The sequence below is a fragment of the Rhea americana genome, unplaced genomic scaffold (assembly GCF_003343005.1).
Source record: "Rhea americana isolate MKP2758 unplaced genomic scaffold, rheAme1 scaffold_96, whole genome shotgun sequence".
NCBI lineage: Eukaryota > Metazoa > Chordata > Aves > Rheiformes > Rheidae > Rhea > Rhea americana.
The window spans coordinates 888,678-908,070 of NW_028187155.1; the positions used below are offsets into that span (position 1 = coordinate 888,678).

The 19,393-nt window shown below is 37.8% G+C and overlaps 1 protein-coding gene across 6 annotated transcripts in view; it reads right to left on the reverse strand.

The window, feature by feature from the left end:
• The window catches only part of ARMC9 (armadillo repeat containing 9), a 73,283-nt gene that overhangs the window by 24,992 nt on the left and 28,898 nt on the right, over window positions 1-19,393 (reverse strand). For all 6 annotated transcript variants that reach the window (XM_085325194.1, XM_085325193.1, XM_085325195.1 and 3 more), the window contains 10 exons: window positions 14,594-14,628; window positions 13,096-13,207; window positions 11,539-11,631; window positions 10,416-10,506; window positions 9,333-9,456; window positions 7,332-7,471; window positions 6,444-6,520; window positions 4,380-4,454; window positions 3,235-3,325; window positions 1,749-1,807 (listed from right to left, as the gene is read on the reverse strand). In XM_085325194.1, the coding sequence (XP_085181320.1) occupies window positions 1,749-1,807; window positions 3,235-3,325; window positions 4,380-4,454; window positions 6,444-6,520; window positions 7,332-7,471; window positions 9,333-9,456; window positions 10,416-10,506; window positions 11,539-11,631; window positions 13,096-13,207; window positions 14,594-14,628 (897 nt within the window). The remainder of the gene's footprint in view (window positions 1-1,748; window positions 1,808-3,234; window positions 3,326-4,379; window positions 4,455-6,443; window positions 6,521-7,331; window positions 7,472-9,332; window positions 9,457-10,415; window positions 10,507-11,538; window positions 11,632-13,095; window positions 13,208-14,593; window positions 14,629-19,393) is intronic.

The following is a 19,393-nucleotide window of genomic DNA, read 5'->3' on the forward strand; positions in this document are numbered from 1 at the left end:
TTGCTGTGCACGCGTGAGAAGACTCTGGCCCACTGTCTCTATAATTTCCCAGCAGATAGTGTTAGACTGCAGTGAGGTCCCCCATCCAGCTTCTTCAGCATCTCCTTGTGAGTCGTGTATTCCAGCTCCTAAGCCATCTTGGTAGCCTTTTGCTCCAGTTTGTCATTTCTGTTTTGTAGCAAAGAATTTCTGAGTAGACAGTGTAATCCAGGTGCATCTTCCTGAGTGCTGAACACAGGGTAATTATCACAGCCCTTGAGCTGACGATGAGACTTTTGTAGATGGAGCCCAGTGTGTGGTAGTCTGTCACTACAAGGGTACATTGCTGACTCCTGTTCAAAAAGGCACTGTAGATGATATCCTAGAGCTCAAAGGTTTACAGAACTACAGTGGGTTTGAATTTCAAGAATTTGAATAATTAAAAACAATGGCTTTACCCTTTGGCCAAATTTACCTGGAAAAGAGACTAGAATAAAATAAATTATAGGATTTACCTATTTGGAGTTCTGTAATACTCACCTCATGATAATATCTACATTATTTTCCTTGGAATTAAGACTTTAGGATGTGAAGGGAGCTCCCTAAATCATCAGGTCCAATGCTGTTTATGGTAGGCACTTTTATTGTATAATCTTAGGAAAGTATTTAGTAAAGATCCTTATAAAAACTAGTTAGGGCTTTTGTTTCTAGTGTTTGCATAGAAAGAGGTTCTACTACACTAGTGGTTAGAAAACCTGTTCTAATCTTCAGACTAGACTTATTCAGCTCCAGTTTAATAACCATTTATAATTGTACTAGTATTGCCTTTTAGCTGTAATATCTCTTTATCCTCCGCAATAATAACAGTTCTGATGCAATTATAGTTACATCTCCTTTTAGTCTTTGGTTTCCAGGATTCAAAAAGCAAATTTTTTCATAAGCCAGATCCACATGTGGACACTCTATTGGCACTGGGGACTGCCCATGCAGTTATGTAATATCATCTACTGTGGTATAGATGCATGCGTCAGTGTTAACATTTCCTGCAGAATAGGTATTCCTCTTTGAACACTCTTCTCATTTCTGAACTAGAGAAGCAATTTGTTAGTATTGCAAGATGGGATCTCCTTCATAGTCCTCATACTACTTGCCCTTGCCATGATTCCTCTTTTTTGACTGTGTCCAGAATTTAGACATTATTCCAAACAGCATGTTACCATTGCCTCAGGCAGCAAAGCATCTTTTCTAATACATCATAGAATCATACTAACCCTTTTCATGGCTGCATCACCTTAGAGTTTAGTAGTTCCCCTAGTACTTCTCACAAACTGTACTGCTTCCAATTATACCACTCATTAAACATCTGATCTTACCCTTTGTTCCCTTAAAACACTGGGAGAGTTGATCATGCCTCACATGTGTTCTGCACTGGACCATTAACCATTCTACAGGAATTTTTATTTCACTCTCCTTTTGTCTGTCCTTGGAAACTTCAATAACTGAAGGATTTTTGTCTGTATAACTGTCAAATGTAAATAAAATAGATTAAATACATCTGTGGACAGAAGAACCGTAGAATAAAAGTGAAAAAAAAAAAAAAAAAAAAAAAAAAAAAAAAACAAAAAAAAAAAAAAAAAAAAAAAAAAAAAAAAAAAAAAAAAAAAAAAAAAAAAAGTAGGAGAAACAAAGTCTGAATTATTGACACAAATATTTTCTGTCTAGAATGTTAAAGAATTTTCTAAAAGGTGCTAGTAGGCCATTGTACTTACTTCCTCATCCTCTTCCTCCTCTTCATCATCAGACACAATACTATCATTTAATGGTTCTTCTAGAAAGAAGCAGAAAAAAAAACGTATAAGAGCATGTGTCAGACTTAACATAAAAACTGCAGTTACTGCCCCTTTTTTGCAACACTAAGATTTAGCTTACTTTTTACATAGACATGCCATTATTTTCAGGACAACTACTGGAATTCTTTGCTCTTATAGAACACTCTAGATATCACTGAAGTCAATTCATATTCAGGAAAAAGGCAGAAATGGAAACACTCTAGAATGGTTCTTTTCTCATAAACTGCACTATGAACTCTCAGTGCATTTACTAATAAGACTTGAATAAAAGTGTGYGCTTGCAAGCTTGTCTATTTTTTAATATATTTTAATAAGAGATAATTACTTCTCCCTAAAAACATCTTATTATCAGACTGTTTACAAGTAAAAAGGCATTCACGTGGAATACTTGATTGTACTTTTTTTGTAATACAGCAGAAATATCAATAAACAGTTAAAAAAAACCCATARCTTTAATAGTAATAATGACATTGGTGAACTGATTTTCTTAGAAGAAGCAAGCCCCCAGGGCTACACAGGAAACCTGTACACCCAACTACACCCACCAAACAACCATAACCTTTTAAAGAAGCCATTCTCACCGACAGAAGAGGAGGAATTTCATATCCTTGTAAACTTAAGAGTGTAGATGTTCCACATGGACCATACAGTTCTTAAATATTTTTTTATTTTACGTACTAGAACTGTAAGAAACACTATCTCCTGCTGTCTCCAAAAGTAAAAGASAGCGGTCAAACTTGTTCTTTTTATACTTGTACAAAAAGATTTAATCTGAATTCACTTCCTTTCTGTTACTCACGCGCAGTCTCTCTCTCTCTCTCTCTTCATTCTTCCTTTCAGCCACAGAGGACAGAATATACAAGAAATACTACACTTCCTCGTATTTTGTCTGTATTACAAGACCATCTACAAGGCCTGCGACCCACCAACATATTCTCTAAAAAAGATAGTATCTGCCCTCTATTTAAGGTAAGCCATTTCAGATAAAGGAGTTGCACAGAACTAYAGCTCTTGCTACAGAGCAAGAGATGAGCAGAGATGGATCCAGTCCCCAAATTCTGTTCTAGAAATTGTATCACCTGTTTATTTTTGCAAGTTGACACCACTCTCTCACTATTGTGAGGCCAACAGCATAAAAKAAACAGCCAAGGTCATGCTGTTCACAGCCCCAAAACTTTAGGATTGAGACTTATGCAGCCTTTTATTTCTTTTTTTATAATTGTAACACAAAAGAACATCTTAAARCACATCTGACATTCAAATCCTGACATTTGCTATTTGTCCTCTCTCAGACCTTCACATTATTGTCGTTCTTTGAGAGTTTCAATGTCAAATAAAAACATAAGTCTTCTTACAGGTTTTGTGAAAGATTTACAGCTCAGATAGCTGTATCTGTTCCTCTGACCTGAATTGAGCTGTTTGATAATAAATTCAATCTGTCGAATCATCTCTGCATTTCCTTCCTTGATAAAGCAGCGCAAAATTTCTTCCATTCCCTGGATGTAGTGGAAAACATTGCTAGATTAGTATTTCACATGACTACAATCAGCATTTCATTTTGTAAACTAAAATGTTATTGTTTTTTTGGGAGGGAGGGAGGGAAACCCTGCATATGGTGTGAAATAAATTACTGTGTCCAGCTCTAAGCATTCTGTTTTGTCCATATGCTTCCCAACGGCAAGAGTAGTATGTTCTCTATGTTTTCTGTAGGTTTAAATATAGAAATATCCATGATGAACAGCAAATTTTTACAACAGATCTGCTGCTCTGCCTTCTGAACTCACTACCAAATTGTTAACAAAAAGGTCGCATTTGCATTCAGAGCAGAGGAGAGAACTGTGCAAGGTTCAAAATTYGATCTTCTGCTAAACTCAGTTTCTTTGCGGCCTCTCGTAAGCTTGATGTTGTGCCTTTAACATGACATACAATTCCCTGGACTCTGTAAGGTAAAACATTTGACAGCAATTAAGTCTGCATAACTCTCTAGATTCCCAGTCATAGCTTCAAGAAAAGCAGAAATCAAAATACATTTGCTACTATTAGACTTAACTTTCAAAGAGGTCAATTCCTAGTTCTGGGATGACCCCCTTCCTGTTGCTCTCCCAAACCAATCATTTTTACACCAGGCAGAAACAGATGCAGCAAGAGGAATTTATCCCCTCAGAGGTTATTCACTGGTGCAGAATGAGTTAGCTCCAGGAAAACGTAGCAGACAAATGAAAGCATCTTCAAGGACATATCCTGTCTCTGAACTGTGGGATGGACTACTCTATTCTAAAATAGCATCTTCAATTTATGATGTAGGCAGAATCCTTCACACTGCTAAGGCTTCACTTTTSAGAGAAGACAGCAAACATTGCAAAAACCTTTGAGATGTACATTCATACCCACCTGTATATCAAAGGTGGAAGGTGGACCTTGTGGATTCCCTTCCTAAAGTGCTATGRCTTCTACCTCTCAAGCCTCCCGCATGCCACTCGACAGCTACCTACCCATATGCCATCTTTGGCACGTGTTGATCCTTTTATTATGCAAAGCTGTATCTCTTACCATTGCTCTAGCTTCTTCTCGGACAGAAGGGATAGCAAGAATGCTATACAGTGCTCCATTCACATACGGTTGTATCTAAGAGAGAGGAATATTTCTCCACAGTCAGACCACTAAGAAAAGCTCTCACATTCCYCCCAGTTGATTATAACCAAAGCTTAGGAGTGAAGAAGCAAAACTATTAAATCATGCTCACAGAGTTTGACTGGGCTAGCCTGCACTTGCAAAAATTCCCACTTGGGAAGCAGTGAACTTTYAAGCAGCAAGTACACTACAGTATGATTGATCTAAATCAGAACTACTATGTGTTGATTATTCTCCTCCCTTCTGAAAATGCATTTTTGCAGATCAATCTTACCAAATAAAGCAAAAAAGCAGAAAAGATGGTTAGTTTTTGACATGTACTACTGCAGTACAAGAAAYAGGAAAGGCCATTAAGAACTGTGACAGCAAGAACTCAGACTTCAATGACTGTAAGCTTAGGTGAGATGGTAAAAGCTATAGGAACTTAAAACATCCTYCCACTCTTCACTGCCTGTTACTGTCCCACAGCAGAGGCTGTAAGGACCTAGCAGCAAAGCCCTGTAATATGGTTAGTGGAAACCACCAGATCTCTCAAACTACTTTTACCATTTTTTATGTGATTCTTTGTGTTGGTCAATTGCCTTTGGGGCACTAAGATCTCCAATCAGTACAGCTCACTTGGAGCCCTGCTGTCTATATCCTTGGAAAGATGAGCTAGGCTGGGGGCAAGGGAAGCAAGGAAAGATAAGGGACTGGGATTTGCACACRGATTCTACAGCTTCTCAGAAGGTGCTTTTGGGTGCCAGGAGAGCTATCTTCTGACTTGATTTTGATCAAAATTTTTATCAGCTGCACAGGTGCAAAATGAGCTGTAAGCATGCATCCTCTACGAGAAATTTCAGAGTCATTCTGAGATAAAGATTTCGGTAGCACCACAGTATCTTCTAATTACTTCAGTCTAGGGATTGGGATGTTATTTTATGTATTATATTAACTTGCATCATCATAAACAAAGCTACAATAAAGGTATGCCAAGTTTAATCTTACTGTTAATAAAGAAGAGTCGATCCATGTTACATAGCGAATTTGTAAAGCATGGAGTAAACACTTCATTGAAATTCATTCCTTATTTTTGRTTTAAATGATATACAACAATTAAAAAATTACAAAACTGATGATACACTTATCATACACAAACCTGAGCCCCCAGGTTTATTTTACTTTTTACTGGAAGTCCCAAAACTYCTTGCACAAGCATCAGGGAATCAGTCTAGAGGGTCCTGACAAAAGTTCTGCCTCCCTATGATTCCAACTTGATAGAATATTTGACCTCATTTTCTCCTGCCTTGAATTCTGCTCTATGGTTTAAAAAGTGCTCCTCTGCAGAGACAGCTGAAGCAATGTTTTATGTAACAGATGGCAGACTTTTTCAAAGTGATGTGCTGAAAAGCATTAGGTAGAAATAAACTATCAACTTTACCATTTTCCTCTGAGATTGTTTAATTTAACRTCTTGGATACAGAAAAGAAACTTGAATCACAAAATGGTAAAGTGGCAGGTTAAATGAAGAGGCAGATGAAAAGATACCAAGGCCTGACTGTCCCAAGTCCACTGCTTTCTTAATGTTTAAAACTACTGGAAGATTTACTTCTTTGCACCTAATGTTTTGCATAATGGCTTGTACCACACATGGTTCATCTCATGAACTAGTTAAGCTTGAGAGCGTTTGGTATAAGATGACATTTAAATAGCRTTAAAAATCTGCAGTCAAGATTACACATGGATTGCATGATGACTATGCATAAGACATTCAYTTCTAGCTACCAATGTATGTCAAAGAAAGACAACTATGTCTAGCAAGGTCAGTGTCCAACTATATTACATAATTGTGAATTTTAGGAAAATTTCAAGTAACTTAATTATATGGGGCTCTAACAAGGGAAATGAAACCATYTTCTTTCTTTTCATTTCTTTTCAGCTGTTTCTTTAAATATTATTTTTTCTTTCCACCTTTTCCTTGACCAAAGTTTACTGTACAAGTACCTCACGATTCTCATGGCCGAGAAGATCAGAAAGAACTCTGAGCACACGGTTTGCGATCTTTGCACACGTTTTCTTTCCTGCAAAGGGAGCAAACGTAAGTTTGTTTGAACAAAATATGAGGTAAGAACAAGCTTCTTTCTTAAAATCAGTACTAAATATAATTAATTTAGAAGGAACAATGCTGTTCCTTGTTCCTGCCAAATGCTGCTCAGTATAACTCTGTTGAAATCAGTGGAGCTACTCTGGATTTATACAGATGTAATCTTGGCCAAGATGCAACACAAATCTAACAAAAGTAAACACAGACATTATTTTAATTATGCCAAGTAGTCACTTCTTCATCCTTGCCTTACTTTCCTCTTTAAAAGCAAACTTACTTTAAGTTTCTTTTTAGTTTCTGGGCATAGACAAGACCATTACTTTCTTGGAGAAACCTCTGCATTGTAAAAGCMGGTTTGCATGCAAGTTTTTCATTCCCCTAGGTAAAGCTTACTCTTTGCCATTACTGATAAAGTCAGAACTGAATTCATTTTCTAAAACATGTCTCTTAAAAAGTATGTATACAATGCCCTTGGAAAAGAGGACCTGGAATGTAAGAAGGGCTGTCCTCATGTTCAGGGCAAATTTTGGAGGGTTCTGCTGATTAATTTCTTTGTTAATTCTCTGGATTTTGGTCAAGTTAACCTCCATAGTTTGGGATTCTTGGGGAAGACCCCCACACRAAAGCACTGGTTATGGCAGTCAAATATCACTGGATATACGGGTCCTTGTTATTAATTATAGCCACTAGAAAGAACTCAGTAATACAAGAGAAAAAAATAATTAAAGGGATTTGAAATCTTCCTAACAGTTTCTTGGAATAAAATTGTAATTTGAAATGCAAGACACCTGCACTCCTCAGACAAAGATTCATGAGCAAGGCAACAGAATACTCCAGTGTGTAATCAGACAGGCAATCTGTATCTGTTAGAACATCAACTAGCCAGAAAACGAGCCCATCTCTGATCATTGCCGACTGCAGTGCACGCCTAGGATTTAAAAAAGACAAATAGATTTAGAATACACTTATAGTTACTATGAGTACATTAAATCCTGCTTCATCCATCTGACACATAATAGCCTGCAAACAAACAAACTACCTCTTTTGGCACAATCAATTAAACTAGCAAACTAATAAAGCCTGAGAAATGAAAGATGCAGATTCCTGCACAGTTAGAGGATTAAAACTTTGCTGGATGGAGGTGTATGTGGGGCAGTATTTTGTTTTTGTTTGTTTTGAGACCTACAAACTGCTGGGGTTTCTTCTTTCTACTCAAAACTGCATTGTCAGTTGTCTTCAAATTTTTAAAAGAAAGCCAGTCACACACACGAGACCCACAAAACAATTTAATTACTGCTTCTGCTATAGCACTTTTTACTGTTTGACAAATTAGATCTTTGCTTAAATCTATTTGCTCTTTTCTCTAGAGATTCTTGTATTATATAATTCTTGACTTAAACATAGTTCCCCTATGAAGACTCTCACAAATGAAGCCAGAAGAATTCTTTCTCTCAAACTTATATATTGCTAGATAAGTCTTATTGAATAACACCATTTTTTAATGAATAACACCATTTTTTAATCACTTTATTTCCTATGGCCTGTAAGTCTACATTACAAAATCTATAGTTCATAAAATGAAAGCAGATATTTTCATGCTTTTAGCATTTTGTATTTAGATTACTCCTGAGAGCTCCTAAAACTTTCCAGATCCTGGATCTGTGGGATGGTGTGTGGCATAGACTTAGGCAAAASAAGGAAGCACTGTACTCCATAAAACAAAAATTCTCATGCCAAGTATCTGGAATTAACCTTCTATAATCTTAACTGTTATTTTTCAGAAAACAGAAACTTTGAAATTTTAGTAGCATATTTTGCCAAAATATGCCTAGGCCCCAAAACTCAACAAATTCATCTGTACTATCAACAACTATTCTAATGGAAATTTCATTTTCTCTAAGATAGTGCATTTTACTTTTTTCCGATTTAGTATTCCAATCAGTAGAGTACGYAGATTTACTCTCTTTCATTCTCAAACGGATATAAGGTTTCATGCCAGAAAGTGGTAATGAATCTTGCCCAAAGCATGTTTACATATGCATTATCCGGAGAAGTCCTAAATATGGCAAAAGCAAAATCTCTCATTCTTCAAAAAAACTAAACCAAACAACAATAACAAAAACTCCTTCTAGTCTTAACTTAGAAGAAAAAGATGGAAAATGACAAGAGCTAAACATATACATCTACCTTCTTACACTCAGTTAACTGAACGTTCCTCTTGGATACTGTGAAAACAGAGGTCTTAGATCAAATTTATCTGACAAATGAGAGCAATGTCATGCCCTTTACTGCTTTCCCATGATGTTTCAGCACCTGAGTCAGACTGCTAATGCAAATATAAAGAAACAAGACAGCCCATATATAGAGAGTTCCAGAAAAGAAGATCAACAGGATGAGAATGAAATCCCTGAAAAATACCTACAGAAAAGATAATGAAAATCCTACATATGGAAACTCAGGTCAGCTCATTCTTTCCATGTGAGAACTTCAGAACTTTCTATGTAAGATTTTCGCTTTGGTTGCTCAATTAAGGAATACATATAAAGCATACAAAGCTATAGCAGGAGATGCACATTTACTTGAGTCTTGACAGCTGTTAGGAAGTCAGGTTAATTCAGTCAGCAAAATCGAGTTCTCCTCCATAATAAATAACACAGCTTTCATCAGTCATAGGAGGTTCTGATGATTGTTATGGGAAAATCAAGTGCTCCTCTTTCCTCCCTGAACAGAGCCTAACTAGCCTTCATTTCCTTTCCCGCTGTCACCACTGCCCACTGTGCTTTCATCACCTGAGGCTGAATTTCTGCAGAGCCCCCAGAACATTCTCCCGTGTAAGGGAATCCTTGTCTTCAGCTTTCAGTCTCTCCTCCAATATTCGCAGCAACTTTGGATTCTGAGAAAGGTAGAGACGACCTGGTGCAAAAAGTGATGAAAGAACAGATGCTAAGATATCAGCCCATGACAGAAAAGCTTCCTCACCCTGGAAACGCAAGCTGGATTGGCCTCAGTTGCTTCCTCACAAGCTACAGTCTTGTGCCAAAACCCAAAACTGCACAAATGAGCTGCCCAACAGAGCAGCTGCATTCAGTCCAGCCACTTGAGCACGAGGTACTCACTTACCAAGTTAGTACCTGTGCTTGTAACGAACAGAATCCACTATTTGCCTTGCAGTACGTGCTTCCTAATCTATTACAGAACTCTGTATACTCTAGCAAAAGCACAAAGATTTCCAAAGAGCTCAGGAAAGTTAGCTGCCCTACTTCTATTGAATGTAAACGGGATTTGGGTTCTTAACAATAGTGAKTTCCTTCAGAAACACCAACCCGAGAGGCTGACATTTGAGGCAGGCAGAAAGAGAAAGTTGCATATATATATAATCAAACAAGTAGCATTGATAGTCAAAGATTTAGGGAGTTTAGGGGAGGCCAAGAAGATAAAACAGCAGCTGCACTAACCACTGCTGCACAGCCTGGTAACTGGTCTGCTGACAGGATCGTTAATTAATGTAGAATTTTTTGCTCCCCTCTATCCCCCCACACTTTTTTTTTTTTTTTTAAGTATCACTTTACTCACCACCCTCATGTAAAGACTGAAGACTATATTAAAGGCACAACCTGTGTAAACTCCTACATAGACCACATATTACCCAAAGACAGAAGTGGTGCATATACAGGGTCAAAATGAAATCTTTACAGCTACTGAAAAACTGTTTTGAAGGCATGTAACAAAGGACAGTGAGTCCCAAGAAAAAGGGGGCAAGTAAGGCTCTAAATTTCCACATGCAGTAACATACACGTGTGAAATACCTATGAGCCAGCACTATGTGAAAGTACAACCTCTTTTGCAGTGGATCTCATCCCTTATGCAGTTACCTTCTGCCAGCGAAGCAAAAGCATTGATGAGTCTGGCCATATAYTGTCTGACTACCTCACTCTTCGAATGTAGCAATTTGAGGACACTTCTCTGAAAAAGAAAGCAAATATTTTAAAAATCCACACTAAGTAGGAAAATTCAAAGTTAGTTTTCTATACTGTTTCAAAAGCTTCAGCAAATTTTAACAGCAAATATTAGAACTGCACTGCATATTAATATCTTAAAAATTGTCAGTATGATTTAAAAACTTCCAGTTATGTGGGAGTTGAGGGGAAGATAGAAATAAGAAATAAGCAAATTGCAACTACTTGGCTCAGTCTGTTAAAGCATCATTAAGCTCCTTGGCACAGGACTTCTGATGTTACCTATACTTGACTTCCCTCTTACAGAAATTTACAGGCAGGAAAACAGATTAATCCTGCAAAGTTACCATTGCAATGACAATGGGAGCCACAACATAACAAGTAGGCCAACTGCTTCAAACAACTGGGGAACTCAGTTATGTAGAAAATTAACTATTATAATTGAAGAAAATGTTGCACTTTTGTTGGTAATAGTATTGGATTATCAATGGCTGATGCTACCTCTTCAATCAACATGCCAGCTAATCCTCTTTGATAAAGAAAGGTAAAAATCCATTCCAAATTCACTGAAATCTATTGTTGAACATAGGACATGTACATAATCAGCTATTCTATACAGGCTTTTGAAAAACTGAAGTGTTAGTTTATTTTTTTATCCTAGATCAGTGAAATAGATTCAGTGCGGCATTTAGCAATACATAATCACTCAAAAAGAGGCATAACATCTTACAAACAACAGCCAACTCCTAAGTAAGGGGCTCAGTGGGCTCTTGCTAAATCACAGCTATCAAGGTACCTGAGTACTGACAAACTTCTGTTATGTCTAAAAGAATACACAATTGCCAGGAAAATCTATATTGAGAACTCTTTTAATGCAAAGCTCAACACGTTACAAGACTGAGATTCAATATATCACGTGATTTTGGTACTATTACTTTTTTTTTTCCTCCAGAGAGTGACAAAAGTTTCTGATCAGCACTTCATAGAAACAAATGAACAGCATCACATATAACCTGGAGGAAAACCTCTTTCTGCTGACCTGACAATTGCTGTGGCAATCTAGGAGGTCATTACTGATGTACGCTTGCAGGACAGTGTCTCTCTGTTCTCCAGGATATGATGTTGTCAAGCGCTAAAATAAATAAAAACATAAATAAACCAATCACTCAAATAAATGAACAGTATTATGCATTGATAATGACTGAAATATTTTAAAGGCTGAAATACCATAGTGGAGAATTAATCTTCTTTTCATGGGGAGAAAGCATTCAAACTCTGCAGTCTAAGAGAACGAGATGAAGCGAACRGACCAGACCTCAGCTTGGTGATTCATTACAAAACTGTTAATCAGAAGCTGTCAGTGTCCACAGAAGATGGACTCAGCATTACTCCCTATAAAATTAAAATAAGTTTCCTTAACAGCTAAAGAACTGGAACAAAACAGAGTGCATTGTTTTGCTTTTTATATAAAACCTTGCTGCACCCAAATAATGCACACTCTGCAGTGTTCTGGTTAGCATATCTTAAAAGGGTGTAGTGGAGTTGGATAAAGTAAACAGAAAAGCACCTGTATTGATCAAGGGGATGGAACAGCTGACTTAAGAGACTAAAAAGCTACAATTCCTTGTTTTGGAGAAAGGAAGACTGAAGGGAACACAACCAAAAATTTAGAAAAATCAGGAATATGGAATTGCTGACCTTATCTCAACACAAGAACTAGTAGTACTCACTTAAACTAGTAAGAAGTAAGTTTAAAACAGATAAAACAAAATGCTTCTTTAAAAACATGTAGCAACCTTCTGAAATTTGATGCCGCAGGAAGTTGCGGAGGCAGAGAGCATTAGCAGGTTCAAAAAGGCACTACACAAATTTACAGACAACAGGCACATAAAAAGGATACTAGAAGGACTACAGAAGGATATATGCCCAACAACCTTAATCTATTGGTTCTAGATGCTGGGAGAGTACAAAGGGAATGGACTGAAGAGAGTGGAAAGGGCCRCGTGCTCTTCCTAAAACATCCAAGACAGAACACTGGGCTAGAGCGACCACTGGTCAGATCCAGCAGATGTTTCATATGCAAAAATGGACATTGAAGCTAGATTAGAATTTCTCCATTATCACCTTTCATGTCCATCACTATGATTCCACCAGCTTCCTTTTCAGCAGGAAGATATAAGTTCCTGTTGCCACTTTCTATTTTTCCAAAATATCACTACATTATCTGAGTCAACCAAAATGCAGGCTCCTGTAGAATATCTTGGTTATAAAGGAAAACTGGTGAATAGTCAGGTACTTCTTTGACATAGCAATACTTATATGAACATCTCACATGCATTTCCTCAAAAATTATTCCTACTGAAGATCTCAGTATCTCACCYCTGGCTTTCATCAGACAGAGGGGACAACACACAACTACCGCCTGAACTTTCTTCATCATCTCAAGAGCCCAGCAAACTTCACTGACATGGAGAAGCTGCCTATAACACTGATCTGCTCACCAGAAAAAACACGTTGTGGACAAGCTAAGATTTTAGTTCAGGACAGCTCCAGAAGGAACCTAATTCTTTACTTCTATGGAGGCCATCTCACTTACCCAGCGCAGGGCCTGCAGTAAGAAGGCCTTGAGACGATCATTCCCCATAATCAAGTCTTTCTTCAGCTTCTCATAATCCAAAGAGGGCAACAATGGCACATCCTGCATCTTCCTAAAATGCAAATGGRAAAGAAACATTTGTCAAAACTCTCTCTCTCTCCTTATTCAGAAGTAGCTAACGTTACTGAAGTGAGAAGAGCCAAAACGGGAAGTTTGCTTCAGGAAAAGATCTTCCTCATTTTTTTACACCTTTGTAACTTCTGCTACCTTTACCAAGTTAGACTAATAGGACTTGAAACAACTTTTTAATTTTGGACTTATTTTTTCCCCACCTTGTGTGGGGTTCATTTGTCATCATACTTCGCAGATACTAAACTGTGAAAAWTAGCCAATCGATGATCTAGCTTTTTAGTTGCATAGAACAGCTATCAGTTCAGTAATACCCTCCTTCCCCTTTACAGACCACAAGGACAGGAAGGCAGCAGCTTGTAGTTCTCAGCATATGATCATGCACAAACATAGTAATAAGCTGTAACTCAAGCTTCACACTCCTATGCTCTCATGTACTCAGCAGTGTCTGTTCCAAAGGAAAGGTGTTGGGCTGAAGAGATTTCACATCTAGCTCAGTTGGTTAGAGCGTGGTGCTGCTAATGCTCAAGGTCGTGGGTTCAGTCCCTGTATGGGCTATGCTGAGGGCTGGGCTAGYTGATCTCCAGAGGTCCCTTCCAACCTTACCATTCTATGATGATTCTATGATAGGCTTCCAGCTGGACCATGTTGGATTAACATAAGACTTAATACATGAYTACTTTTCATGTACTAGTATAATCCTGATACTTTGAGTTTTAACACTACAAGGCAAGGATCACTTAACAAAGGTGCTTTCAACCAATAATTTAATTTTAACATTTATTCTCCTGAAACAACTTACAGTCCTATCTCCCTATCCTGCCACTTTGCAAAACAAATTTTAAAAKCTGTATGTGATAAAATTGTTCCTTTATCTTGTAACAAAAGGATCAAAAAAAAGTCCAAATACAAAAACAAACAAACAAAAAAAAACTGGCCCCAGATACATAAACTCTGTTCTATTTTATGGGCCAAAAATTACTAAATCTGTGAGAGATGATTCTTGGAGCACACAAAAATTCAGTGTACCAATTCCTCCTTTTCCTGTATTTGTGAGAAGCCAAACAAATTACAACAATAGGACTGCACTGTGCGGAAACAGTAAGGAAAATATAGCAGGCAAGTCACAGGTGKGGAGTGGCAGATTTATCGGATTAGCAACATCCTGCTGAAATTAGGATGTTACCAAACCTGCGCAGAAGAATACAGACACAGCACTTGCACAGTAYGTTCACTGAGATCAGAGGAAGCACACAGAGCACAGAGAATGAGTGATTCCCATTTCCAGACAACCGGCAGTGCACTTTGATTTGCTGTTCCTCCTTCCACATGCCACAGACAAACAAGCAGCTCAGCAAGAAATACTTACACAGGGGCTAAGGATGCTCTTAACATTGTAGAAGCCTGGATCAGAAAAAGAAAAAAGAAATCACAACAGATTAGTCCAAATTTCACACCAACAGTGTTATTAATGAGGTTCAGAGCAAACTCTCACACTTCCAATGTTTTTCTTTCTTTTCCCTCAGAGTGATTCACAGGTGAAAACCTCTTTTGTTATGATTTGGCTATATTATCTTCACAATAATACTTCAAAAAATAACATATACTTGGAGCATTAAAAAAAAAAGAAAAAAAGCTGGTATGTGTGTGTTTGTACATACACCCATACACACACACATACATATATATATATATGTGTATATATATATATGTATGTGTGTGTTTGTACATACACCCATACACACACACATACATATATATATATATATGTGTATATATATATACACACATACATACACACACAACCTATAAATATATGTAAATATATAATTATAAGGCTATCTATTCTAGTACAGACAAAAATGATAAGGAATGGTATACCATTTCTCAGTGATTCTGCCCAGGATGAGTTCAACTTAAACCTGGGTCTTTCCTGTCTGCTGCCATGTGACAAAGAATATAGGTAGGCATCATGGTTGCACAAGTCAGAACTTACAAATACCTACACTATATGAAAGTTATTCACTTTATAAATATTTTTTCTAAAGGTAATTGTTAGTGAGCCAGGACAAAGCAATTCTGGCATAAATGCGTTTCATATCACGCATTCTGATGTCAACTACAAGCCATATTCGCAAAATATTCAATGTCGTCTTTTTGTGTTGATCTCCACTCACTTTCTAAACAAACAAACAAACAAAAAAAATCTCTCATTACCACTTAATCCTTTAAAACTGGTCTTCTCCTCTAACCTAGCCTCTTTCAAGGGGAGCTATGTAATCCATGTCTATTGTCAGATTTAAAACTGAAGGATTTAGAAGACAAAAGGCATGAAATACCATAGAGAATACTGAATTACACCAGCTGACAAATTCTTGAACACATTGGGTTTCACAAGGCTCACAGGTATCCTTCATAATACAAGGAACTGCTCTCACTGGAGGTGAAATAAGCTTATACACACATTGGAAGGCACTTAATATTATGTTTAACTCAATGAATGACTTGTACACAACAGACAATTAACAGGTCTCACGCTTCAAAATTAATCTGTCTTGACAGCTGTTCTCACATTAGTTTACTTTACACAGCAGAAGTCTTGCAGAATAACATATATACCTACATTGTTCCCCCCTCACTTATTTAATTTTCTGTAGCACTTTTGATAATTATCAAAGTCAACCTTTGTTCAAGCAAAACTCTTTTCTAGTTTAAAAAACAAGAAAATCTTGTACCTGAGTACACAAAAAAATCACAAAACATTTTTATTGCCTTCCTCAGCATCTTCCTCCCCAAGGGAAACAGGGAGGAAAGTGACTTTCTAGTATGCTAAAGCAAGAGAAACAATAGGGCCCCTGAAGATGAAAAAACACTGAGGAAAAGATAAAACTTTTGGGTAAGTGTAAGATTTTGCTAGCTTTTATAAATTTTAAACTAAAGAAACTTCAACTGGAAAAATATTAGGATTTTCAAAAATCAGATGAAGCTGGACTCTGAAAGTCCTATTCAATCCAAAACTTATTTTTAAGCAGGCAGATGAAGCACAGTAAAACATCTAGTAAGCTTTGGCTCTATAGTCTACCTCACATCTAAAAGGTACCACAAAACGAGACGGACCCTATATTTGAGCTCTAAGGGCAGGACCACCTAGATGGAGAGACTTCTTGTGCAGCACGCACTTTTCTAATCACACTCACATTGATCAGTCTCTAGAATTTGGACAAGATGAAGRTAGTTTCCTTAGACTTTGTGTTACTGGAAAACAATTATTTCTGCAAAATAAGTTCATAACAGTTGATAGGCAACTGTAACAACTTTGCTACAAGTGTTCTCGTTTTGGGATTTGTTTAGGCCTGTGTTTTAAATAATTTTACAAGAAGAAGAATTGCAGTAAATATTGCTATTACACTTCTTCATTGTTTTCTGTTTTTGTTTTATTTTGTTTAATTACCCAATCCAACAGCTCTCCTGCAGTTTACAGGACTATAATTTCAGAGGCCATGCTACTTCTGGACAGACAATTGAGACGTCCTCTGAAACACAGAGCTATATGCATGCCGAGGGGACAGCATCACACGCTCTCCACCTGTTGCTAACTAGATCCAAAGAGATTTTCAGTTATTTTAATTTTGGAGTGACCCAAATATAGTACCACCAAGTTCTGTTTATTTCATTTAACATCTAGCCATAGACTCTCAACTTTTCATCTTCTTATCTTAGCTTTTAAAGAGGAAAGACATACTTGTGCTACCTTCTTTCTCTCCTCAGTCCCTGCTCCTGAGGATCCCCTCAGCATGCCAGACCCTCAAAGCTCTGCTACCTTGTGATGCTTCTCCTCATCCCTTGCATCTCTCTTCACACTGTGGCCTCTTTAGGCCTCTTCAGCTCCTGCTCCTAGGCTCCTACTACTGTCACCATCTTGCTGGCACCACTCCGCATTMGTTCCTTGACTGCTTCTGCTGCCCCCTTCCAGCAGCACCAGCATCCAGGGGCGCCTGACCCAGCACGAAGCTTAAGCTAATAGCCTGTCAGACCATAATCATAGAATCAGTAATGTTGGAAGGGACCTCTGGAGATCAGCTAGTCCACCCCCCTGGTCAGCAGGGTCACCTAGAGCATGTTAGAGAGGGCTGCATCCAGGCGGGCCTCGAATATCTCCAGAGAAGGAGACTCCACAACCTCTCCGGGCAACCTGTTCCAGTGCTCCGTCACTCTCACATAATAGTTTGTACCAAGCCCTATGCCTCATTTTTAAGGCTGGTGGAGTTCTCCAGTTGGGCAGCAATGATCTAGGTAATAGAAAGTGGACTGGTTTAAGGATTTAGGTGGAAATTAAGCCATGGGAATACGACCATACTCTACTGAGAACTCCATAGCTTCTTTCAGATAAACTTTCTGCATTAGAAGAAATCTAGAGCATAAAATTTCATTTGGACTTAATACTCCTATTCCTTAAGCACGATGTTCTCCTCCTCCTCACAAAGCACCTTGCCTCACATGAACCTTGGAAGGGCAAATGCACATTACAAATTTCCTCTGATTCAGCCTGCCAAAGCAAGCAACCCTGCTACCTCAGAGCCTCCTTTCACATTTCACTACGCAGTTTTTGTTTGCTTGCTTGTTTCTGTTTCTCCTCTTTGGTATTGATCTGAGATGTCCCAATATCATGATATTTGCCTAATTAAACATCTTTACATTAACTAACTAAAAAGGTTGTGTAAGCTTTAGCTCCTGGCCTGCTCATTACTTGAAATAAAAGGAGAACAAGTCATCAGATACATCTGAGTCCTGTAAAGCAGCCCTTGGATTTGCTTAATTGAGGTAAATGCGCTCCTGAGTCAAGCCATATAATCTGATCAGAGGAAAAAAGCCATTTTCTTCACCATTAACTCTGTACACAGTAGCCCSAAGGCCAAGGCTTCACATGCATTACTTCTGGCAGTAGCACCAGCTTAACCACCCTTCATCCCTCTCACCATATTGCTACCATGGAAAGCAAAACCAGGAGATTTTTGGAAGTATAAAGTCACCTCATTAGAAAATTCCTAACAGAACTCTCCTTTTGTCCAAGTTCTTTGCAATCTTTAGCTATATGACTTTAAAAACAGATTTCCATGTTGCAAAAATACTTAAAAATGTGAAGTCCTTTTTAAATGACTTTTTAGATACAAAAGGATACATTTAACTGAGGGAAAGATTAATATCCAAATTTTGACTGATTACAGTGTGGGCTACTTTCTATAATGAAGTCTACAGACTGGGCAGGCAGAACAGACCCAGTTCAGCCTTTCGTTTTTCTGATTCTCACTGTTCCTTTATTCTCTTTCCCGGTGCTCATTCTTAAGCCTAAATGCTGAACTTGGATAGCTAATTGTTTCTGTGGCAACAATGCAGAAATTCCAACTGTACTGTGCTTTTGAAAAAAGTATTTGAATGCAGAAGACAAATAACTGTTTTTAAATAATTGCATTGGCAAAATTACCAAGTTAAATACTTTATACAGAACATTTTGCATTTATAGACCTCAAAATACTCTATGGTAAATAAGCTCTTAATAGCCCTGTGAGGTAAAAAGAAACATTACAATCTTCACGTTCAGGTGATAAAAGCAAGGCCACAGACAGAAAGTCAAGTAGAGTCGGTAGCACTGCCGAAAGATATCTTCTTCCTTCCACATCATACTCGATAATCTCTGGACAATGCCTCGATCAGGCAATTTTACCAAATATACACCACTCTTCTTTAGCAAGAGCTTTCTCAGGTTCTAAGGATTTGCTGTCAGGGGACATTTTAAACCAGGCGTTTTCTCCCAAAGCCTCTTCCCAGTCTTACCTTTCCTGGAACAGGTTAGACACTAATTCAACCTTTTGAACAACGGCATTTTGTAAACTCCCAGTCAATGACTGAAAAACATACTGCATATGTGATTTACCTGTTACACATGACTCTCAACATTCAGGGACGTAATCTCAAACAAATAATTTTCATGCAAAACCTATCTTAGGACAAAACCATTTTTCTGTAATTAAAACACAAGCAGAAACTAGGTGTCTTAAAGTAAGGAAATAAAAACACAGCCCAAGCACAGCTCATTCTGGCAGGATCACAGGGTATGACTTATGTTTGTGTTAGTTCTTGCCAAAGCCAAACCAGGTGCCATATTAAGTAA